Source organism: Lontra canadensis, unplaced genomic scaffold (assembly GCF_010015895.1).
Source record: "Lontra canadensis isolate GAN:19392208 unplaced genomic scaffold, GSC_riverotter_1.0 scaffold53, whole genome shotgun sequence".
In the NCBI taxonomy this organism is placed as follows: domain Eukaryota; kingdom Metazoa; phylum Chordata; class Mammalia; order Carnivora; family Mustelidae; genus Lontra; species Lontra canadensis.
The window spans coordinates 9,215,763-9,240,152 of NW_022631047.1; the positions used below are offsets into that span (position 1 = coordinate 9,215,763).

The 24,390-nt window shown below is 50.3% G+C and overlaps 2 protein-coding genes across 2 annotated transcripts; both read left to right on the top strand.

The window, feature by feature from the left end:
• Positions 1 to 385: 385 nt before the first annotated feature.
• C1RL (complement C1r subcomponent like) lies at positions 386 to 12,558 on the top strand. The gene is made up of 6 exons (XM_032874696.1): positions 386 to 499; positions 1,086 to 1,314; positions 7,303 to 7,492; positions 9,004 to 9,099; positions 9,238 to 9,312; positions 10,930 to 12,558. The coding sequence occupies exons 1-6, from the start codon at positions 417 to 419 to the stop codon at positions 11,700 to 11,702; spliced, it is 1,446 nt and encodes a 481-aa protein (XP_032730587.1). The 5' UTR covers positions 386 to 416; the 3' UTR covers positions 11,703 to 12,558.
• A 2,933-nt stretch (positions 12,559 to 15,491) lies between these two features.
• Positions 15,492 to 24,174, top strand: C1R (complement C1r). Its single transcript, XM_032874697.1, has 11 exons — positions 15,492 to 15,644; positions 16,371 to 16,599; positions 17,892 to 18,084; positions 18,620 to 18,766; positions 18,867 to 19,063; positions 19,332 to 19,479; positions 19,590 to 19,711; positions 20,989 to 21,067; positions 21,429 to 21,584; positions 22,720 to 22,794; positions 23,253 to 24,174. Coding segments are annotated over exons 1-11 (2,118 nt in total). The 5' UTR covers positions 15,492 to 15,642; the 3' UTR covers positions 24,023 to 24,174.
• Positions 24,175 to 24,390: the final 216 nt, after the last annotated feature.

A 24,390-nucleotide genomic window follows, 5' to 3' on the forward strand; every position in this document is an offset into this window, starting at 1 on the left:
TTTCTACAGGAGGCAGTCTGCTAACATCAATGAATGGTAAGGTCATGGAGGGAAAGGTATGGCCCATTAAGGTGACAGCCTTTACGCAGAAGGACCCACCCCTACCGTGTGATACATGCATGAGGGAAAAATCAGCTGTGAACAGTACAAAACAGTCATGACTTGGTGCCTTCCCTGCCCCCTGGTATTTTCTGAAGGCAAATGGGATTGGGGAGGTGTTTTTCCTCTAAATTGTGGCCTGCAAACTATTCCTGAAATAGACAGCAGGTGGCGCTCAACCCAGAGAAGTAGGAAAAGGGAACTGTGGACAATTACTTAACTCATTTCCAGTAACTTCTCCCTCCTCCCCCAGCAGGGCCTTCCCCAGCCCCACCTCCCATTCCCTGGCATGGGCCACGTCCTGCTGCTGGTCCCAGATGTCCAGTTCCAGATGCCTGGTCTCGGAGTGGGGAAATGACCACTGGAGAAGGCCCCACTCCACAAGCTGCCCAGGCAAGATGTGAGTGTGCCCACGGAACACCCTGGAGGAGAGGACAATGGCGGGAGAGGGGAAGGTGGGACCCAGGAACCTGCGTACCCGCGCACACACCCGCACTGCACGCGCACACACATACACACACACACGCACACACAGAACCAGTCCCTGCCAGAGGAACTGGAACGTTGCCTGTAGCCACCAGCAGCCTTCCCTGGAGTTGGTCAGACTCCCTGGTCTAAGCCAGGAGAACGACCGTATTTAAATTCCCCTCCCTCCCACCACCATGGCTCCCCCAGGTCCCAGGGTGGGACTGGGACTTGCCAAAGCAGAAAGCAGCCCCCTGCTTTGATCAAGACTGTCCAGGGACATGAGCAATGGTGGGAAACTCACAGTCCACGCTCCAGCTGGCTGGGAGGCTGCAGGAATTGGGGTGAGGGACCCTAAGGGAGGAGCCAGCAGGTGCCCAGGCCTCAAGGGCAGAGGCCACAGCTGCGAATGCCTTTGCAGGGCCTCTCTATTTTCCAGCTTCACCTGCCCCTGCCCCTCATATTTCCACAGGCCTCAGGTCATATTCGTGTGGCCATAGCTCACTCTCGCCCCCTCACAGGTGGTGGCTACTCCTCTGGGGAGTCCTCCAGGCTTGCTCCACGCAGGGCTCCGTGCTCTTGGCCCAGCAGCTACCCCAGCAGCTGACATCGCCCGGGTATCCAGAGCCCTATCTCAGAGGCCAAGAGAGCACCACTGACATCGAGGCTCCAGAGGGCTTTGCCGTGAGGCTTGTGTTCCAGGACTTCGACCTGGAGCCATCCCAGGACTGTGAGCAGGACTCTGTCACAGTGAGCTGTGGTGGGGGTCCTGAAGGGACTCTGGGGAGGGAGCCTCCTGACCTGGAGCCCAGAGGCAGGGGAACGTGGCTGTGCCCTGAATGGCAAAGGATGGATGAAGAGCCTAAGTCAGGGCCACAGGCGGCTTAGCTGGGAGGCTGGGGTCTCACCCCAGCCACTGACTTACACCAGCAGCACTGGCTGCACCCAGGCTACCGTCTGGGTTCCACAAAGCAAGACAGAGGGCAGCGGGGCAGTCTCTGCCTTTGGAAGTCATTCGGAGGGACACACACACATACTGCAAAACCCTGGTGTCAAAGAGCAAGGACTCACACATCAGTCAGTAAAGATCCACCAAGTGTCTGTGGAGTGCAGGCTCTGTCTGATCAGGAAGCTGGGCCTAAGTAATAGCGAAAGCTTAGGTGACTGTTCAAGTTGCAGGATAGGGACCCTTTAAAAACAGCACTTTGCATTATCTTTTGGGTTAAATTTCCTTCATAGCAAAATAACCCATGCACAGAGTTCTTGGAAAAAATGAGTATACGACAAGACTTATGATGAAAACAGCAATCTCCAGCCTTCTTCCCAGCCCCAGTGCCTCTCCCAGTGGCAGCGCCAGCGAAGCCCGGAGCTGCTCCATCTGGCATTTACTTCTATGTATATAAATAACTGCTTATTGTGTTACTTTTTTGCATCTGATCACTTAATTTCCAACTCTAGAAGATGAGGACTCTCTTTACCTCTCTTAGACCTTCAGTGCACTTCCCCACCCCATCCCCCCAAGCTAGCATTATTAGCATTTTTAGTTATTTATATTATCATGACTTTAAAATACTCCCTTTGTTTTTTTTAAGATGTTTTAAAATTATTTATTTATTTGACAGACAGAGATCACAAGTAGACAGAGAGGCAGGCTGAGAGAGAGGGGAAACAGAATCCCTGCTGAGCAGAGACCCCCCCCCCCCCATGCGGGGCTCGATCCCACAACCCTGAGATCGTGACCCGAGCTGAAGGCAGAGGCTTAACTCACTGAGCCATCCAAGCGCCCCTAAAGTACTCCCTTCTGAGCACATGGTGTACAGTAATTATATGTCCTTCTTTCTCTGGCTTTTGGGTCTCCCGGGAGTCAGTAATCACATGGAGTTTTTTGGATTTTCTGTTTTTGTTTTGATTTTTAGTTTGCTTAGTTCTGTCTGTAACTGAGATCCCCAGACTCTTAGCCAGGAGAGTAAATCTCCTCTCGGCGGAATCAACTACAAATCTCAGTAGCTTGGTCCTGCTTTGTATTGGTGACATCCCACCTGAAGATCTTGTGATGATTTATCTCCTCGGTCTGAGTTCCTTGCTCTCCAGAGCCTCATGCGTTCTGGAAGTCCCCTTCTCCCTGCTTCTGGGCATTTCCTGTACCTGTCCTGTGCTGGAACCGAACCCCGTACCATTCTTTTTCCCGGTTTAGGCCCTCATTTTGGAGGAATACATTGCCCTCCAGAAAGAGTGTGAGGAGTAAATTGTAAAGGATCTCACATATCCCTGAATGCCTTGGTTCGACTGTCACAGTTGGTAGATAGTGAATTTGGGACGCAGTCTGGGTTACAAGCCATTTTCTCTCAGAATTTTGATGATACGATCTGCTTGCTCTAGTGTTGTTAAACATGGTACAAGTATGATTCCTGGTCCTTTGTTTTTTCTCTTTAGAATTTTTGGAACGTTTTCCTTATTGTCAGTATTCTAAGTTTCCGTTGTGATGTGCCTTGACGCGAGTCTTTTTGTCCTCATTGTGTACAGGTTTTTTTAATCTAGAGACTTTTTTAAGATTTTATTTACTTATTTGAGAGAGAGAAAGAGTAAGCATGGGGGCGGGGGTGGAATCAGAGGGAGAAGCAGACTCCTTGCTGAGCAGGGAGACCCATGAGGGACTCTATCCTGGGACTCCGGGATCATGACCTGAGCTGAAGGCAGATGATTCACCCACTGAGCCACCCAGGCGTCCCCAGCCTAGAGACTTTTTAAATCTAGTCCTCAACTCTGGGAATGTACTTGTATTTTTTTTTTTTTTTTTAGGCTTCTGAGCCTATGTCTATTTATTTTTATCTTTATTTTTTATTTTATTTTACTGAAGTGTAGTTGACATACTATATTCTCTTAGTTTCAATTGTGCAACATATTGAAAACACAATTCTATACGTTGCTCGGTGCTTACCCAGATGAGTGTAGTCACCATCTGTCACCGTACAATGTTATTATAATACTATTGATTATATTACTTATTCTGTACTTTTCTTCCCCTCACTTACTAATTTTTTTAAGTTTTTATTTAAATTCAGGTTAGGGGCGCCTGGGTGGCTCAGTGGGTTAAAGCCTCTGCCTTCAGCTCAGGTCATGATCCCAGATCCTGGGATGGAGCCCCACATCGGGCTCTCTGCTCAGCCGGGGAGCCTGCTTCCCTTCCTCTCTCTCTGCCCGCCTCTCTGCCTACTTGTGATCTCTGTCAAATAAATAAATAAAATCTTTAAAATAAATAAATAAATAAATAAATAAATAAATAAATAAATAAATTCAGGTTAGCTAACAGACAGGGTCACATTAGTTTCAGGTGTGATTCAACACTTCCATACAACCCCTATTTCACACATTTCCCCTACCCACCGCTCTTGTATTATTTTCTAAGTAAGTTCCAAATGTCTGCTTTATTTTCTCTTTCTATAGAAAGAGAAAGTAAATTTAGCTGTTGTAAATTCCGGACTGATTCCCCAGTTTTGTTACTCCATTCTGTTCTGTTTTCCATCTCTTTTTGTTCCACTTTCTGGGAGGTTTCCTCATTTTAAATACCAACTTTTTTTTTTAAGGTTTTATTTATTTATTTGACAGAGAGAGAGCACAAGTAGGCAGAGAAGCAGGCAGAGAGAGGGGGGAAAGCAGTCTCCCCGCCGAGCAGAGAGCCCTATGCGGGGCTCAATCCCAGGACCCTGAGATCATGACCCGAGCCGAAGGCAGAGGCTTTAATCCACTGAGCCACACAGGCGCCCCTAAATACCAACTTTTTAAAATATTTTATTCATTTATTTGAGAGAGAGCACAAACAGGGGGGAGGGACAGAGGCAGAGGGAGAAGCAGGCTCCCTACTGAGCAGGGAGCCCATCATGGGGCTCCATCCCAGGATCCCAGGATCATGACATAAGCCGGAGGCAGCCTCTTAACTGAGCCACCCATGCACCCCTTAAATATGAATTTTTTATTAAATTTTTTCTGCTAATGTATTTTTTCATGTCTAAAAGCTCATTCTTATCTTCTCAAGGTACCTTCATATAGAATAGAGTTCTTGTTTCGTGAAGCCAATAGCCTTCCCTCTACAGGGATTATTTTTAAATGTTTCTTCTGTTCCTTGTATTATCTCTTCTTCATCCAGGTTCCCTTTTATTGTTCATTTGTTTCAATCTCTGCTTATCGCGTTAGAAACTTCCCTACAATGTCTGAGAATCCTTGGCTGTCCGTTGTCATATTTAAGAGTGAAACACTCAGGGCGCCTGGGTGGCTCAGTGGGTTAAAGCCTCTGCCTTCGGCTCAGGTCATGATCCCAGGGTCCTGGGATTGAGCCCCACATCGAGATCTCTGCTCAGCAGGGAGCCTGCTTCCTCCTCTCTCTGCCTGCCTCTCTGCCTGCTTGTGATCTCTGTCTGTCAAATAAATAAAATCTTAAAAAAAAAAAAAAAGTGGAACACTCAGCTGGCCCTGGATGCTGTGTGTGAATATCTAAAATTTGTGAAGAGACCAGTTTGACAACAGAGTTCTCAACAAGGTGACCTATTATTTGTGCTGTAGGGAGACCTCCCAAACACTAGCTTGCTGAAGTATTTTCTTTAGCAACAGCCCATCTCCGATCAGAATCCTCTGGGCTCCCGCTCAGGGTGGCCAACGTTTTGGCCAGCAAGCAGAGGGAGGAACCCCATTATTTGATATGTAGACTTTTACTGAAGCCCTCTGTTTTCCACACTGGTCTTCATCTCCCCTGTCGAGTGTGCTGGGGGACCCCAAGTCCCGTGTGTCTAGCTCACACTCGGGTCTTATGCCGGGGTGAGTGGGATGCACAGGGTGGCCAAAGGGACCTAGAGTTCTGAGGTCTCCCCACGTCGGCATTCCATCAGTCCTTTCATCCTCATCCTCGGAGCTGCCTCATTACCCCAGCTTCTGAAACTTTCCCAAGTTCTGTGGTGAGAGACTGCTTGCTTTATGTTGGCTTCCACCTTCAAAGACCTGTTGCTGTTTGTGCATCTCTATCCCGTCTTCCAAAACATTGACATCCCTCCTCTGCTGTCACGCCCTCTCACTTTCTTGCCCTGAGTCACGTCCCTTTGCTGTCGTGTTGGTGGGATTTGAGGTGGGAAAGGAGATAAATGCATGTGTTTACTGCTTCAGATTTTACTGGAAGTCGGGACTGTATTTAATTCAGCCCGTGTCTGTTGAGCACCTGCCGTGACCCCTGCTCTTCTCAGTCGTGGACAGTTTCCATCTTGGCCCGACGCTCCCCGGTCACGGAGGGAGTTCAAGCTCAGGAAGAGGATTCTTCCCTCCTCTCCACTTCCAGAGCAAATCACACAGACTCTGCGAATGCAGAACTTAAGAACCTGGAGCCCAGTTCGGTTCTTGCTTGTCCGTGTGCTCCGCCGGCCTGCGGGCCGCTCAGTAGCAGATCTGTGTGTTCTTCGTGTCTGTACCACCAGCACCGAGCACAGTGTCTCACACATAGAACATAACCAATACCCAGTGAATGAACGAATGAATGAATGAACGAATGAAATCCAAGCTTCTGTACTACTTTTCTAGTTAGACTCCCAAGTGGTTTTAGTCAACAGCTCACAGGGAAAGGTATGAAGAAAACTGGAGCATTTAACAACAAAGTCTGTCCGTGAAGGACAGTTTCCCGGGGGAACATGCTTCTCCCCCAAGAGGTAGGTCTCTTAAATAGGGACATTAGATGCGGGGATGTCCTCAGGAAAGAAAAGTATTGGGACGTGCCTGAGCCAGACATTCCAGGTGATGGAAAACTTTTCTTTGTGCCAACTTCCCCCCAGTTACTATGATCATGGAGACAGACATGAACGGAGGGAGCCTTAAAGGAATTTGAGATCTGGGGAGAACAAGAGAACAAATAGGGTATGTAGGTCAATATGAAGGTCAGAAATCAGGTGCACTGACCAGTGAGCTGTGTGCCCGGAGAAGAGATGCGGCGTGAAGAATGGGTTATGGAACTCCTTCCAAGGGGCCCTTGCTCGGGTTGGGGAATCCACATAAAAGGATTTGAGCAGGGGTCAGGCAGTCAGAAGGAACAGAAGTGGAAAAAACCAGCTTCAAGGATATACTGAAGCAACATAGCCAGGGAACACACACTGTGTACATTTTGTCTGTAGATTTCACAGCTTGGGGGGCTTCCCTTACAGTTTCAGGGGTAAGAGGAGGAACATTCCAAAAGAAGGAGAACTGGAAAGGCTAGGAACCCAAGGGGGCTCAGTCTTGGCATAGTCTTATTGCTTCACGGACGTTGGCCACAGGACATTATTCAGACAAGTGGAAGACGATGGGGGTGGAGGAGGTGAGAAGAGAAGGACTTAGGTCTGCGTATTTGTCAGTTCAAGGCTGTGGTCCTCTAGGTACTATTTGGAGCATCAAAGGGTCAGCAGTAAGCAAAATAGATGTGGTCCGTGCCTTCTTAGAATCTATAATCCAGCACACTGTTTGGAGAAACCCTAGAGTTCCCAAGGAGCTTCTTGAAAGTAGGTAACCAGGGTGAGCTTTATGAGATACTTATGGTAGGCTAAAGAAATAGGCTAGGTATCTGGTCATGGATAAAAGAAATCTGGGGACCAGTAAGGGGACAAGATGCAACTTGAGGAAAGCTCCCCAAGGAACAGCTTCTGAACCCCAGAGGTGTGCAGACCTTCTAGAACCTGTGACCCTGTGGTACACGTTCACCCCCACACCCACCTGCCCACCCTCCCTTTTCAGATCACAGCCAGCGGGATGGATCCAAGCCGGTTCTGTGGGCAGCAGGGCTCCCCACTGGGCAGCCCTCCTGGTCAGAGGGAGTTTGTATCCCCGGGAAACCGATTGCAGCTGACTTTCCGGGCCCCTGCCTCCTCTCAGGACAGGACCACTGACCTCCACAAGGGCTTCCTAGCCCTCTACCAAGCTGTGAGTGAGTGTCCCTTGTGGGTGTGCAGCCTCTGCCGGGGGCCATGGCCCCTGGGGTCCTGAAGGGACACATGGAAGCTTGAGTGGCCCCTCCCCACCCAGCTGTGCCCCCGCTGCTGAGCAGCCCAATTAAAAGGGTAACCGTGGCTCAGCAGTTGTTTCCATGCGGACTCTAGGCCAAATGCTTGTAGATCATCTCCTCTTTCAAGAGGAGCCAAAAGTCCAGATTTTTAAGTGAAGTTCTGGATTTTCAAATGGGAACTCAGATTTTTTTTTTTTTTACAAAATAATGCATGTAAATGATAAATTTAAAAAATAATAATATCATATGGTAATAGAGTAAGAAGTAAGTCTTTCTCTCATCTCTGGCTCTTAGTTCCTGGCTACCCGGTCCAGAAACAACTCTGTTGCCCATTTCCTGGGTACGTTTCCAAAGACACTCTGTGCCATTCAAATATACTTATTGTTGTGCAGCAGGGAGGGAGGGGCATGCATAATATTCACGATGTCTTAAATCTGGCATTTTTCACTCAATAATATGTCTTTCTTTTAAAGATTTTATATATTTGTTTGAGAGAAAGGGAGAGCAAGTGAGAGAGAGAGAGCACAAGCAGGGAGAGGGGACAGAGAGAGAGGGAGAGGGGACAGAGAGAGAGGGAGAGGGAGAAGCAAATTCCGGGCTGAGCAGGGAGCCCAACTCAGGACTCGATCCCAGGATTGTGGGATCATGACCTGAGCCAAAGGCAGTACTTAACTGACTGAACCACTCAGGCGTCCCTCAGTAATATGTCTTAATGAGCATCCCATATTCATGTGGTTAGGAGTGCCCAACTCTTTTTAAGGGCCCTATAGTATTCCTTTGATTGACGCATATACTGTATTTAACCAGTCCTCCATTGATACTGGGCTGCCACAAGACAGTCCTGCCATGGGTATCCCTGCATATACGTCTTTGAGCCTGTGTATGAGGCTAAATTCTTAGAAATGGGGGTGCCTGGGTGGCTCAGTCGTTAAGCTTCTGCCTTCGGCTCAGGTCATGATCCCAGGGTCCTGGGATCAAGCCCCGCATCAGGCTCCCTGCTAGGTGGGAAGCCTGCTTCTCCCCCTCCACTGCCCCTGCTTGTGTTCCCTCTCTTGCTGTCCCTCTCTCTGTCAAATAAATAAAAATCTTTAAAAAATGAATAAATAAATTCTTAAAAATGGAAATGTTAGGTGAAAAATCATTTGCAATTTAAGTTTTGGCATGGCTACATTTCCTCCCAAAGAGGTTTCACTAACATGTACTGGCTAGCCATGTATGAAAATGCCTGTTTCCCCATTTTCCCCATACCCTATTTATCACAGTTGTTCTCCTTTTTTTTTTTTTATCATTCTTTATCATTGATGATCTGATCAGTGAAAACTAGTTCAAGTGTTCTAAATGAAAAACTGTGCAAGTCACTAAATATGGCCCCCGGCCAGAATCAGTCCCTGGGCTGCCAGTTCGGGGTCCCCCTGACAACTGGTTTCCTACAGGAGTGAACCACAGTCTGCCCATCAGCGCACCGGAGGACAACCCCTCCCAGATCCAGAACCACTGCCGGGAGCCCTATTATCAGGCAGTGCCAGCAGGTGAGTCCCTGCCAGCTTGGGAAACTGGCTCCTAGTTGCCTCACTCCCACCAAGAAGCCAGAGGCGCTCTGGGCACCTAGCACCCCCACCTCCCAATTCTGAACCTGTTTCTCTGCCTCCCCTCATTTCACTCCTCAGGGACACTCACCTGCACACCCCAGTTCCCCTGGAAGAAGACACAAGATAGAGAGGAGCTTCCTCACTGTGTACCTGGTGAGTAATGACCTCCAGCGCCAACCCTCTGGCCCCTTCCTGCAGAAACCTCAACTGTACCTGGGGCCCGTGGGAGTGGGACACAGAGGGTTAAAGGAAAGCCTTAGGGTAGAGAGGGAGAGATGAAGGCAAAAGGTGGAGAAGAAGAAGGGGACCAAGAAGGCCCAGAAAAGGAGAGGGAAAAGTCTTGTCCCTTATTCAGAATCAAGAGATAACTGAGAGAGTACAAGCACAGATGAAGTCCATCACAGGGGACAGTAAAGGAGAAGAGGGTCAGAACAGTAGAAAGAAGAGAAACCCGTCTCTTGGAATGGTCTGCTTTAAGGATACGCAGACAAGCTCTCTGTCCCCAAAATACCTCCCTACCTACATGCCACAGTGCCAGGAAATTCGCCATGCTCTTAAGACTTTTTATCAAGATAGAAGTTATGTAATGTAAAATTCACCATCTTAACCGCCTTGAAGTGTACCATGCGGTGATTTTTAGTATATTCACAAGGTTGAGCCAAATTACCGCTAATTCCAGAACAGTCTCATCACCCCAAAAAGAAGCCCAGTACCTCCGACTCTCCCCTCCCCCACCCCCTGGCAACCACTAACCTACTTTCTGTCTCTGTGGATTTGCCTCTTCTGATCATTTTCTATAAAGGGAATCAGGCAGCACGTGGCCTTTTGTGTCTTCTTCTTTCGTTCAGCCCGTTTTCGAGGCTCCCCCATGTTGTAGCACATGTCAGGATTCCATTCCTTTCCACAGATGTGCCTTAATCCATCCTCTTGTTCATCCATTCATCCATTGAAGGACATTTGGGTTGTTTCTACTTTTTGCCTTTTAGGGATAAGGCCGCTATGACCATTCGTTACGAGCTTCCACATGGACATGTTTTCTGTTCTCTTGGGTGTGTCCCCACAAGTGGAATCGCTAGGTCACCTTCCACCTGCTGGTTTAACTTTTTGGGGACTTGCCAGGCTGTTTTCTGCTGGTGCTGCATCCTTTTACATTCCCACCAGCAAGATACAAGTGTTCAAGTTGACTGTTTTTTGAAATCCTTTTTTTTTTTTTTCAGTCAAAGATCACCTTTCTAACTCGATCTGAATGAACTTCTCAGATCTCGCTCCTGACCGTCAGAAAGCTCTCGGGCCAGGCTGGTGCAGTGTTCGGGGAGTGGGCTGGGGAGCAGGTGATGGTGAGAGATGTCCACGATGGAGGAAGGACAGGCAAACTGCTTGCTGCATGATTTTGCTGAGGATGGCCCCACCAGAGTCTGAAGAAGTGGCCTTCAAATGTCTGAGGGATGGGGGACACAGGGGATGGGGACCAAGAGCACACTTCTCAGTGATGTGTCGCCCTGTCTGATCACTGTATTGTATCGCTTCTCGGCCTTTTGGCTAAGATCAAGTGATCGCTGTATTGTGTACTTAAAACTAACATAAGCTGTGTGTTAATGATGCTGGAATTAATTTTTTTAAATCCTATTACTAAGGTAAAATAAGAGAGATTCTTTTTAAAAAAGAAAGTGTCCAGGAAGCGGGGAGGAGAGCGCTTCTCGGAAGCAGGTCTGTAACAAATGCTCCTTGATGCAGCTGCTGATGTCACCTGTCCTGTCTCTTCTCTCCCAGTCTGTGGCCGGCCGGTCACCCCCATTGCCCAGAACCAGAAGGCCCTGGGTTCCTCCAAGGCCAAGCCGGGCAACTTCCCATGGCAAGCTTTCACCAACATCTACGGCCGCGGGGGCGGGGCCCTGCTGGGCGACAGGTGGATCCTCACTGCGGCCCACACCATCTATCCCAAGGATGGCGTCTTCGTCGGGAGGAACCGGAGCGTGGACGTGTTCCTGGGCCACACGAGCATCGACGAGATGCTGCGGCTGGGGAGCCACCCCGTTCGCCGCGTGGTGGTACACCCGGACTACCGGCCGCGGGAGTCCCACAACTTCGACGGCGACATCGCGCTCCTGGAGCTGCAGCGGAGCGTGCCGCTGGGCCCCGGCCTGCTCCCGGTATGCCTGCCCCAGCGCAAGGCCCTCTACCGCAGTGGCGTGTGGGGCTTGGTCAGCGGGTTCGGCGTGGACAGGGGCTGGTTAACCACCGAGCTGAAATACACAAGCCTGCCCGTGGCCCCACGGGCCGCCTGCCGGGCCTGGCTCCGAGAGAGGCGGAGGTCTGAGCTGTTTTCAGCCAACATGTTCTGTGCAGGGGACGAGACGAGGCAGCAAAGTGTCTGCCAGGGGGACAGCGGTGGCGTCTTTGTGGTGTGGGATGAGCGTGCCCATCGCTGGGTGGCCACAGGCATCGTCTCCTGGGGAGTGGGCTGTGGCAAGGGCTATGGCTTCTACACCAAAGTGCTCAACTACCTAGACTGGATCAAGGCAGTGATGGATGGGAAGGACTGAGCCAGGGGGCGCTTGAGCAGGGACACTCAGCTGGCGACCGCCCCTGTCCCCCAGGAGAGGGTGAGGAGGGAGGACCCAGCCCAGGGATGGGGATGGGAGCAGGGAATCCCTATTCTAGTGACTGCTGCCCTGTCCCGGCTGGGAAAGAACTCCTCCTTCCCAGTGCCTCCTCCTTCTCCTCCTCTACCTTCCTTCCAGGGAAGCACTGGACACCTCAGCCAGTTTCCCTTTACACTTCATTTCCTGCAGATATGTCTTCTTCTGTGCTCTCCTGGGAGACTGTCACCTTCTTATCCCCCACTTCAAATGGGGTATGGGGGAAATGGTTTTAATTGCTTTCATTTCTGAGACATTCCCAAGCCCCTCTAGTTGGCCTTCACACTTTCAAGCTATTGGTTTCACCACCACCAAATCTCCTAGCTGCAATTCTAGTAAATAGCCCATTTTGGCTTCTGTGTTCTGCGTACCAGACGCTTCCCGGGTTATTTCATTGACTCACAGCAAGTTTGCCATGGAGGTGTTATTACCCACATTTCACAAATGAGGAAACTGAAGCCCAGGGACATAAAGTGTCTTTCCCAAAACCCACAGCTGGGAGAGAACTGCCAAGGCCATGTGCTTTCCAGGACACTGCAGTACCTTACAATTGTCCTCAAGACCTACTGTACTTCCCCTTCCCAATCCCCACATCCTCACAAGTCCTCCCTGGGAATTCCTGCTTCAGTGAAGATGACAACACCTGGCTCACACTTTCCTGCTGGCCCCATCCCCTAGACCCCAAGCTGAGCCCAGCACTGGGCTGGATGGTGGGGCTGACGCCCCCCAGCACCACTGGACACCCGGGTCTGGGCTCCACCTGAGACCAGCTCTATAACACTTAATAAGGTCTTGAGGTGATTTACGGTGAAAGACACAAGTCAAATATGATTGTCCAAATGGAAATAGAAAATCAATACCATAAAACAGAAGAGAGCAAATTTGGTAGCATTGAAGGTCAAGTCAGCTTACCTGGTTAATGGTTAAATTGATCTTTGAAAAACAGCAGGATTTAAAGTTATACATACATGCATTTTACTTCGATTTTTCTAAACAATTTTTTAAACCTAAGTATAAAAGACTATTAAAAACACCCAAAGGGGCGCCTGGGTGGCTTAGTCAGTTAAGTGTCTGACTTTTGGTTTTGGCTCAGGTCGTGATCTCAGGGATGTGGGATTGAGCCCCCTCTAGGGCTCTGCGATCAGTGTGGAGTCGGCCTGGGATTCTCTCTCCCTCTGCTCCTCCCACTTGTGTTTGCTCTCTCTTTCTCTCTCTCTCTCTAAAATAAAATAAATAAGTCTTGGGGGACCTGGATGTTTTGGTAGGTTAAGCATCTGCCTTTGGCTCTGGTCATGATTCTGGCATCCTGGGATTGAGCCCTGAGTCGAGCTCCCTGCTTGTTGGGGAACCTGCTTCTCCTTCTCCCTCTGCCTGCTGCTCCCCCTGCTTGTACTCTGTGTGTGTGTGTGTGTGTGTGTGTGTGTGTGTGTGTGTGTGTGTGTCAAATAAATAAATAATAAATAAATAAAATCTTTTACATAAATAATTAAGAACACCTTAAAATACTGATGAGAAGTTGTTTTAGGTGCTATAATTTTGGTTGTTTTTTCCCCTATTCTTCTGTAGTTACTAAAGTTTGCTAAATTTTATTTAATGAGCATGTATTCATTTTATTTTGTTTTTATTATTGAAAAAATGATGTTTCTCCCTGCCAAGGCAAAAAGTGTATACCTATATGGCTCTATATGGATCTAGATGTCTAGATCTACCCACATAAGGTTACCTACCGTTACTTTAAGAGAGAAACTTTTTTACCCCAGAACCAAAACCTGAGAGGAATAAACAGTAAAATAGACAATGTCTTTGATACTGGTCTTTAAACCAGTGCAGGAGTAATCTTCATATGGCTCTTTCTTCTTTCTGTCCTTGGTGTAAGTCAAGGGTATCTACAACAAATGTGCAAGTAAAGGTTCCTTTGAGTGGCCAGGCAGAGGGGAGGCAGGACTGGGACCGAGCTGACGAAGCCCAGGTTTGTCACTTGCAGCCGTGTCGTATCGTACGAGGACAGAACTCAGAATCCCTGCGATGGACAGGAGAACTCCAGCTAAGAATTACCTTGTTGGACCACTTGCTCCTTACCTATGATCTCTGCCATTCTGCCCCCACTATGAGCCCGAGACACGCATGCACACACCCAGTGCTGTCCAAATTGCTAATATGCAATTTTCTAGACAAGATTCCCCTTTTGGGATGCATGGGTGACTCAGCCGTTTAATTGTCTGCCTTCAGCTCAAGTCATGACCCTGGGGTCCTGGGATCAAGTCCCACATCAGGCTCCCTGCTCAGCGGGGAGCCTGCTTCTCCCTCTGCCTGCCACTCCCCAGGCTTGTGAGCTCGCTCTCTCTCTCTCTCTGACAAATAAACAGAATCTTTAAAAAAAAAAAAAAAATCTCCTTTTTTCTCATCTCCTCATCAAGTCCTTATCCTTCTCCATCTTTTTTTCTTTTCTGACCTGCTAAGGTCATGGGTCATGTCAGGAATTATGTCCTGGATCAGCCCTGCCATCAGATTCCTTCCTCAGCTCGGACATACAGGCCTGCTGGAGGGACCCCCCACACCTTGGTTGACTTGGTATCTTACTGCACCTGCTCTCTCCCCACATTCAGAGCAGACTTGGTCACTGCCTCACGGTGAACTGCCCCACCTTGTGAATCCTTGCAATCCATTGCTTGGGTAGTGCCTGGCCTATTAAACAGGTAGGCCATACAGGGATGAATGGGTGGATGGGTGGAGGGAAGGAGGAATTAATCTATTTGGAGGAACAAGCAGGACAGACTACAAAGGCCTACAACGCAGAGGCCAGCTCTGCCTGAGCCTCCCTCTGGAATCCATCGCCACACGGTGATTGAGCCATGAGGAATTAAGGAAGAAAGGCTTCCACAGAGAGCAGACTTTATGAATTGGGAGACTCTGGCTTGGGGCACAGGAGGCACCCTCCCAGAGCCCTGGCTTTCTCTCAGAAAAGACCAAGTCACTGTGGGTCCACAGCCACATCGTCTGCCTAGCCCTGGCCAGCCATGACACTCAAGGGTTCAAACACTTGACCAGATGCGGAGAAGAAGAGGATGTCTCTACCCTCACTCAGCTTCCCTTGCTTCTCTAAGAGCCAAGTTCACTGGCAGGTCTGAGTTCACTGAAGTGAGGAGGAAGGGTCTTAAAACAGACCTAAGTCCTGCTGTAGGTTTCACCCTGACATAGGAATCCATGTTCCATGTTCAGGGTCATTCATGGGGAAAGTAGGCTGGGCCCCCAGTGCAACCAGACTCCGTTCTCTTCTGTCTGCTCCTGCCATGACCTCTCTGCCCTTGGTTCCTGTCACACTACCCTGGGCATTAAAACCGATTCCTGGGTGACCAAGGGCAGGAAGAACCAGGTTAGTGGAATAGGGCACTGTAGAACAGAGAGTCCCCTCAACTGTGATTTCCATTGTCTTTGGCATCAGAACCCCGTAAAGACAGCAGCAGTCCCCGAAGAAAGGGAGAATACAGATCAGATTTAGAAGCCAGTAAGTCTGGGCTTCCTACCAAAGTCTCCTCCATTCTGAAAATTTGGGCTGTCTCCTTAGGCCTTCCCCAGACAGGCCAGCAGGTGGCCCCACCATCGGTGATTTCAAAACCAAAACTACAATAAACTTGAAACAGACGGTTCTCTCTTTTTTTTTTTTTCCTGTTTTGTTTATGCAAATAATTCATTCCCTACAACATTCCTCCCGGAATGGTCCCCTCCTTCCCCTCCACAATCATTCCCTCCCCCTTGCCTCCCCTGCATGACCGCTCTCTCCTCAACACAGAGTGGATGAAGACGCGGCCAGGAGAGTCCAGGATCCAAAAACAGGCCTTGAGAAATGTGAGTAAGGCTGATGGGGCCCCGGGAGGGAGGGAGAAGCCAGAGGAGAGAATCCTGGGCAAGGGAGGCTACGCTGCTCCCAAATTCATTCAGGGAGATGGAAACACCCCTCCCTCCCCACATACCTTACCTATTCCCGCAGCCACACGCTTGCACACGCAAACACAAATCCCCCCATCCCTCCTCCTGAGGAGGAGAACTTAGACCTGTGAGGCAATGGCCATGTTCCCTTCCTCCTCCCAGCTCATGGCAAGGGAGCAGCAAGATGAAGGGATCCACTGTGCCCCGGAGGGGTGTGCTCTGTGCATGACCCCATATTCCATAGGCCGTTTCTCCCAGAGGCCTTTGTTGAGCCTTTGGGAGCCCCATCAGAGAGCCATGACTGGAAACCCTCGCCCTCCATTAACTGGTCCCAAGCCAGCCCTATTCCGAGAAGAGGAGGGGAGTGGGGGGAAAGGGCAGGGAAGGAGGATGGGGAGGGAGGTACAGGGAGGATGATGACCTCTAGACTGGACATTGCCCCAGGGGGAGGAACCACCCAATGCAGTGGCTGTGGGAGACCAGCCTCTCCTCTTCCCCACCCCCACCTGAACATCGCTACGAGGCCTGGAATGGCCAGAGAGGAAAATGCCGAGCAGTATGACCATCCCAACCCCCAGCCCAGTCACTGCCCAAATGGCAGGAGTGCCACACACCCCCACTGGACACCCACTTTCTTGTCGGCAGGTGGCTCTTATATCTCCTGGGGCCCGTCCTGTTCTGCTGTGTGGGAAGCTCCATCCCCGTTTCACAGAAGCTCTTTGGGGAGGTGACTTCTCCTCTGTACCCCAAGCCTTACCCCGGCAACTTTGAGAGAACCACTGTGATCACAGTGCCCACAGGATTCAGGGTGAAGCTCGTCTTCTGGCAGTTTGACCTGGAACCTTCTGAAGGCTGTTTGTATGACTATGTCAAGGTAGGGGATCAGGTTGGGAGGGCAGAGGGAGAGCTGGGTGTCTCTGGAAACCGAGGACTTGTGCTCTAATCACCCCGAATAGCATTCCCCACCCACGGACACAACCACAGCCGCAGCCTCACAAGGGCTAATGGCCAAGTGGAGTTTGGACAGTCTGATGACACTGCAGATGGTGCGTCCCCTGGATTTATAGGCCCTCAGGGAGCACTGAAGGGAGAAGCACAGAGTGGGGAATGCACAGGCCCCACTTCCAGGAAATTTACTGTCTATAGGAGTCAGAAAAACCTTCCCCAACGGCTGACTTGCTGGGAGTCTTTGGAAAACTATTGTGCCTCAGTTTCCCTGTTTCCGTGTAGAATGTCACCATGGCTGCCTTCCTAAACAGGAACACAGCGAAGAGAACCGTGAGGGGTGTTAGCTCAAGCATAAGCCTCAGCAAGGTCATGGGCTCCGTCCCCTGCTGTGTAACAGTCAAGTGTGCCTTCCCGGTCTCAACTTTCTGTATCAACGAAAATGAGATTCGAGATTCAGGATTTAAGTAGAGTCCATACACACATGCAGTAAATACAGTCCCCCAGAGACCCTCTGGACGTTATGACAGAATAACATGAAAACAATCTGTCTTCTAGCCCGAGGACCAGAGAAGTTTGCAGGGTTGGGTAGAGGGGGTCTTGGTGGCAGGGATGGTGAGGGATGGGGTGGGCCAGGACGTCTGCCACTTCTGAGGGGTTAGAGAACCTGTGAAGAAAGAGGTAAGGGAAGATCGGTGATACTGGCCTGTGTGGAGGCTGGAGAGGCTCCCGCTCAGCTGTATCAGGAGGCACGGCAGGACGTGAATGGTTTGCATAAGGTGAGGCGGGATAAGTGGACAGAAAATAAAGCAGACCGCTCCAGGCTCCAGGTATAAAGGGAGGCTAAAGGCCTGTGGAGACAGCCAGGATTCCAGCGGAAGATGAGCCCGGGAGCTGGCGGAGACGAAGAAAGTTCTGAAACATGCCAGGGGACAGAGAACAGGGAAGGGGCGATGTACCGGGCACAGGATAACATGCCAGGAATTAGCCACTGAAGACTCAGAGGAGCTGATGAAAGTCACCAGGGGAACAAAAAGAAAACAAGTCATGGAGGGAAAGTTTACAACAGCCAGAGCCCCATGGGTGGAGACCTGATGGCGGCCGGTCCAGCAGTGGGGGGCACCACTCACTCTTTGGGACCAAAGGACTTTGACTGACCTTCCACACAGGATGTGTCTCCTCAACCGCTCTTCTTCCCACCTCTTGTCCTTTCTCCACCAGATCTCTGCTGACAAGAAAACGCTGGGGAGGTTCTGTGGGCAGCTGGGTTCTCCACTGGGCAACCTCCCAGAAGGAAAGGAATTTATGTCTCAAGGGAACAAGATGCTGCTGACCTTCCACACGGACTTCTCCAATGAGGAGAATGGCACCATTATGTTCTATAAGGGCTTCCTGGCCTACTACCAAGCTGTGGGTGAGTGGCCCCTGGGTCCCTTTTTTTCTGGCCTTAGGCACGTTGTGTGGGGACCAGAAAAGGGGAATCTTGAATCCATTGAAGCAGGAAGCCCATCCTTCCTTATTCTTCCCCTCAAGAGAGCTTTTTCCAGGAGAGGCCTGCCAGCCTGGGTTCTGTCACCATGGGGCAGTTCCCAGAAAGTTTTAGAGTGGCCAGAAAGTGGGGCGCCTGCATGGCTCAATCAGCTAAGTGTCTGACTCTTGGTTTCACTTCAGGTCATGATCTCAGGGTCATGAGATTGACCCCCGTGTCAGGCTCTGCACTGGAGCCCGCTTAAGATTCTCAATCTCTCTCTCTCTCCCTCTACCTCTCTCCCTTCCCACGCCCACCCACCCCCCAAAAAAAAGAGAGAGAGAGAGAGAAGCCTGGAGTTCCAGGTGGCCAGGAGATGATTTGGTCTTTAGGCCGCTGGGATTAACCTCTCTGAGAGCAGAGCCCTGACAGAAGTCCCCGAAGGCAGGAATTTAGCCCTTCCTTCTGGAATGTCTTCCAGACCTCGATGAATGTGCTTCCCAGAGCAACTCGGCTGAGGAGACTCTCCAGCCCCAGTGCCAGCACCTGTGTCACAACTATGTCGGTGGCTACTTCTGTTCCTGCCGCCCGGGCTACGAACTTCAGGAGGACAGGCATTCCTGCCAGGGTGAGCTTGGGGCACCGCGGGAGTGAGGCAGGGAGCAAGCAAGGGTGTGCGGGGCCGGCCAGAGAGACCCCGTGACCCCCGCCTGGCTCTGTTCCCCCAGCTGAGTGCAGCAGCGAGCTGTACACAGAGCCATCGGGCTACGTGGCCAGCCTGGAGTACCCCCAGCCCTACCCCCCCGACCTGCGCTGTAACTACAGCATCCGCGTGGAGCGCGGCCTCACCCTCCACCTCAAGTTCCTGGAGCCTTTCGAAATCGATGACCACCAGCAAGTACACTGCCCCTATGACCAGCTGCAGGTACAGCCATCCCGCTCCCTGAGAGCCTCCCTGCCTCCCCTCCCCCTCCCCTCATCCTCACTTCCCACTAGATCCTCTGGCCAACTGGGACAGGAATGGCCGAGCTCCCTCACAGGCAGGCTCTGCAAGCGGGTCCTGGGGATTCCTCTTCTCCTCCAGCTGAGAACATGCACACAAAGCAGAATTACCACCACCACCACCATCCCAGCCCAGTGGGGAAAGTCTGAGTTGGAGAGATGTCCCCCACCCCTTCCCCTTTCCCCAACAGATCTATGCCAACGGGAGGAACATTGGCGAGTTCTGTGGGAACCAAAGACCTGCTGACTTTGACAGCAACAGCAATGCGGTGGACCTGCTGTTCTTCACCGATGACTCAGGGGACAGCCGAGGCTGGAAGCTGCATTACACCACCGAGAGTAAGGTTGCCTGGTGGCCTCTCTCACCAGCCAGCTGTGGGGCCAAATCAGGAGGGTTGAAAGGAGGACAGCGGCTCTGAAATAAACATGTGCTCTGGTCTCCCCAACAGTCATCAAGTGCCCCCAACCCCAGACCCTAGACGAGTTTACCATCATCCAGGACCTACAGCCTCAATACCAGTTCCGGGACTATTTCATTGCCACCTGCCAGCAAGGCTACCAGCTCGTGGAGGTAAGAGCCCAAGGCTGATGGGGGAGAGTGAACCCAGCCCTCCAGGAGCATTTCAGGTGGGTAGGTCCATCATCAGACTTGGGCTCAGTCCCAGCTGGATTCACACGTGTTTGAGCTGGAGGACCAGTCACCTGGTCTACCTGCTCTCGAACTTGACCACACATTGAAAACACTTTGAATTTTTTAAAAAACCCTGATGCCTGGGTCCTCTCCAAGAGACTGATTCTGTTGGTCTGGAGTGCCCCTAGGATTACTTACAGCTACCCAGGTGATTCTTTTTTTTTTTTTTTAAGATTTTATTTATTTATTTGACAGAGAGAGGGAGATCACAAGTAGGGAGAGAAGCAGGCAGAGAGAGAAGGGGAACCAGGCTCCCCACTGAGCAGAGAGCCCGATGCGGGGCTCGATCCCAGGACCCTGAGATCATGACCTGAGCCCAAGGCAGAGGCTTAACCCACTGAGCCACCCAGGCTCCCCTACCCAGGTGATTCTGATGTGCAGCCAAGTTTATAAACTACTGGCCTAACCTAGTAACAGTCGGATGTGGGAAATGAAAGGCAGGGTGGAGTACAAAGAGTGACTCCCTCAACATCATGGTGCTTTTGTACAGAAGGGACTAGAATCACATCTCCTACCTCGTGCCCCGAGGACTTCTTCAGGCACCATGGTGTTGTCACCTTGAGCCCACCGCCGTGTCCTCAGCTTTGCAGGCTCAGGAAGCACCATGGTTTCGTTGGTTAATCTCACAAAAGCTGGTAAACTAAAAAAAAACAAAAAAAAAAAAAAAAAAAAAAAACCATACAATTGGAGTGACCCCTGGGGCTACCAAGCTTGTTTTTGTTTTTGTTTTTTTTAATTTAAAACTGTGGGGTTCAGGGGCACCTGACTGTCTCGGTCAGAGCATGCGAGTCTACATCTTCGAGTCATGAGTTCGAACCCCACATAGGATGTGGAGCCTATGTAAAATAAAGTAAAACAAAATAAAATTGTGGGCATCCACTGAACGATAGTGGAAGCAGCCAAGAGTCTAGAGAGAGGATGATCAGGTCTGACAATCAGCCCTTGCTCTGAATTTCCGCTGCATGACTCAATGCTCCCATCTGCAAATGTGGTCTGAGAAGAACAAAGGACCCATGTCCACAGGGGTGCTGAGGTCTGAGAGCCTGAGAGATAGCCTTGCATTCTCGACTGCTCCAGGGTGCGAAAGGCAGGAAGGGAATCACAGGGCCTCCTTGCGCTAATGACACCTCTGTCTCCATCTACCTCTTCTCGAACAGGGAGACCAAGTGCTGCTCTCCTTCACAGCTGTCTGTCAGGATGATGGCACCTGGCATCGTGCCATGCCCAGGTGCAAGAGTAAGTCACAACTCAGCAAGTGTCTGCCCCTCTGGAGCCCCCACCCCACCCCCCGCCATGGAGAGCTAGGCTGTGAAAGGGAGAGCCTCCCCAAAACCCTTCCCCTCACTTGTCCCTGAAGCCTATGGCCCACCTCGGGAACCAGTCAGCCCTCATCTCTGCAGTGTTGCTGGGCTCTACCCAGAACTGAATTTCACTCTATCTATTCCAATCCTTCACAAGCACTGCACCACCCCCTGCCAACTGACCACATTTCCCCAAGGTTCTCAGCCTGTTCTGTGGGCAGAAAACTCAAGTTCTTCCCACTGATGTTCCCGTACCGTCACTCTCAGATCTCATACGGCCCTGTGTTCTCTCCAAGTCAAGGACTGTGGGCCACCCCAAAGCCTGACTAACGGGGCCTTCAGTTATACCACCACAAAGGGGGTGAACACCTACCAGGCCCGTATCCAGTACTCCTGCCAGGAGCCGTATTACAAGATGCATACCAGAGGCGGAATCAGCGAGACTGCGCGAGGTAGGGGCCCACACAAATGTCAGCCTTCTCCCTTCCGTCTTCTCAGGGCATCTGAGATTTTCCCAACATAATGCCTGGGAGATGTATATTGAGGTATCTGCCCAGGACAGTGGCTTCAGGAGCCTGAAGTACAGGGAGTACAGGGCCAGGAGGCATCTTGTAGGGTGAAGGAGGTGCCTGAGCTGATTCAAAGAAAGTCTTAAATCTCACAGTCAGCTCCCCCTCACCACGGCCATGGCCATTACTACTGCCACGCCTGCAAGCACCATCATTATCCCCACCTCCACCTGCTCCCAACAGCGCCACCACCATTACCACCCCCCACCACCCCTGCTGTCGCCACCATCATTACTACCACAACTGCCACCACACTACTGCTATGTCAGTGGGACTCCCCCCAACACTCTCCCCACAGAACCCCCAAGCTACTGTGTTGTGATTTTTTGCCTTTAGGTTTACTAAATGACTCTCAAATGCATCTTCAAAATTTTTCTTTAAAATGAGATAAATCACATGCTTTGTAGGTTTGAAACACCCAGAAGAAAAAAAGAAAAAAATCGTACATATAGATTATATGGTATTCTTGATGGCTTTGAAGACAGACCATCTTCGGTTTGCATCTTGGTTCTGGAACTTAGAAGTTACGTGACCCTGTGCAAATTATTTAAGCTCAGTTTCCTCATCCAAAAAAATCCCTGAAAGTGTCACCGTGGTACTTCAATGAGATAATGTAGATAAAGGGCTTAGCGACAAGCATGGCGGACTGTCAGCAATCAGAACAGGTAGCCCCCATTATCCCCTACCATCCCAGTACCAAGATGCAATCACTGATAAGATCTTCATACCTTCCTTCCAGTTCTTATGTCTATTTTCACAAACAGGAATGACATCAAACATGGAGTTAAGTATTCTGATTTTTTTCACTGAACATTAAAACAAAAATATATGTAGGGAGCCTCTCAACACTTCCCATATTCCATCCTTACGTTATTTGAACCTTTCTGTTTGATCCTCGTCCGTGTTGGTTCCGAATCTCCCATCTCCCCGTCTTGCTCATTCAGTGCTCATTGGCCTCTGAGACCTGGTTTCCCTGTCTGCCACCTCCCAGCCTGATCATAGCCCCCTCCTCCCTCAGGGGCCTATACCTGCACCGCGGAGGGCATTTGGAAGAACGAATGGGAAGGATCGAAGATTCCTCGGTGTTTGCCAGGTGAGTGGAAGCCTTCTGGGTCCATCCCCAGTGCCTTTTGCAGCCCTGCAGGACCTCAGAAAAAGCAAGCACAGAGAATGGAGACAAAGTGAATGGAGAGGCACTCCAGCCTGAGGTCAAAAAAAGACAAAAGGAGTGAGGGGAAGAGGGAAGGAGATATTCCAGGAGAAAGGGAGAAAGGAACCCAGAGAATCAGACTGGGTCCTGATATTCCTGCTTTCCCACTGAGCAGATGGGAAGTCAGGGAATTAAAAGAGCAAGAAAACCCCCAGGAAGAAATAAACAAGAACAAGAAGAGGTTGACTAGAGGCCAAAGGCAGGGATTTGTGGGAATGGGACGAGAAAGAGGAAAGAGCCCAGAGCCAAAAGACAGGCTATAGGGGGAACTAATTGACCACAGAAGGGAAGAAGGTGGGCCTGGCCTGACTCATCCTTGCCTTCCCTGTCTCTCTCTCCAGTGTGTGGGAAACCCGTCCACCCTGTGGAACAGAAGCAGCGCATCATTGGAGGGCAAAAAGCCAAGTTGGGCAACTTCCCCTGGCAGGCCTTCACCAACATCTACGGGCGAGGGGGTGGAGCCCTGCTGGGTGACCGCTGGATCCTCACAGCTGCCCATACCCTCTACCCCAAGGATCATGACAAGGAAGACAATGCCACTGTGGACGTGTTCCTGGGCCACGTAGACGTGGAAGAGATCACAAAGCTAGGAAACCACCCTGTCCGCAGAGTCAGTATCCATCCAGACTACCGCCAGGACGAGTCTAACAATTTTGAGGGGGACATCGCCCTCTTAGAGCTGGAAAATAGTGTCACCCTGGGCCCCAACCTCCTCCCCATCTGCCTCCCCGACAACGAGACCTTCTATGACAGGGGCCTCATGGGCTACGTCAGTGGCTTTGGGATAATGGAGGAGAGGCTTTCCTATGACCTCAAGTTTATCCGTCTGCCTGTAGCTAAGCGGGAGTCATGTGAGAACTGGCTCCGGAAAAATAAGAGGAAGGATGTGTTTTCTCAGAACATGTTCTGTGCTGGAGACCCGTCTCTAAAGCAGGACGCCTGTCAGGGGGATAGTGGAGGGGTCTTTGCAGTGAAGGATGAGAACAGTGATCGCTGGGTGGCCACGGGCATCATCTCCTGGGGCATTGGCTGTAGCAGGGGCTACGGCTTCTACACCAAGTTACTCAACTATGTGGACTGGATCAAGAAGGAGATGGAGGGGGAGGGCTGAGCCCAGAATTCACTGGATCAGAATCCAAAGAGCAGTGCATAAAAAAATATATATAAAAAATCATCTGACACATCATTGATAACCACTAAGAATCCATATTAAAATCACTGATGCAGAAAGACACCGTGTGAAATAAATGCTCTTTTCTATAACCCCGTCCCTGTTCTTCACCCAAAACGACCCAAAAGTCACCTTTCTTTCCTACAAGATTTACAGAAGATATATTCCACAATCTCTACTTATCGTTCTCTTCCATTTTTGTACTATTGGATAATTGAAACTCTTTCCAAATAAAATTTTATGAGAAGTTCCAGTGTGCGAAATGAGTTAAAAGTAGTATTTAATCAATATAAAAATATTTAATAAGA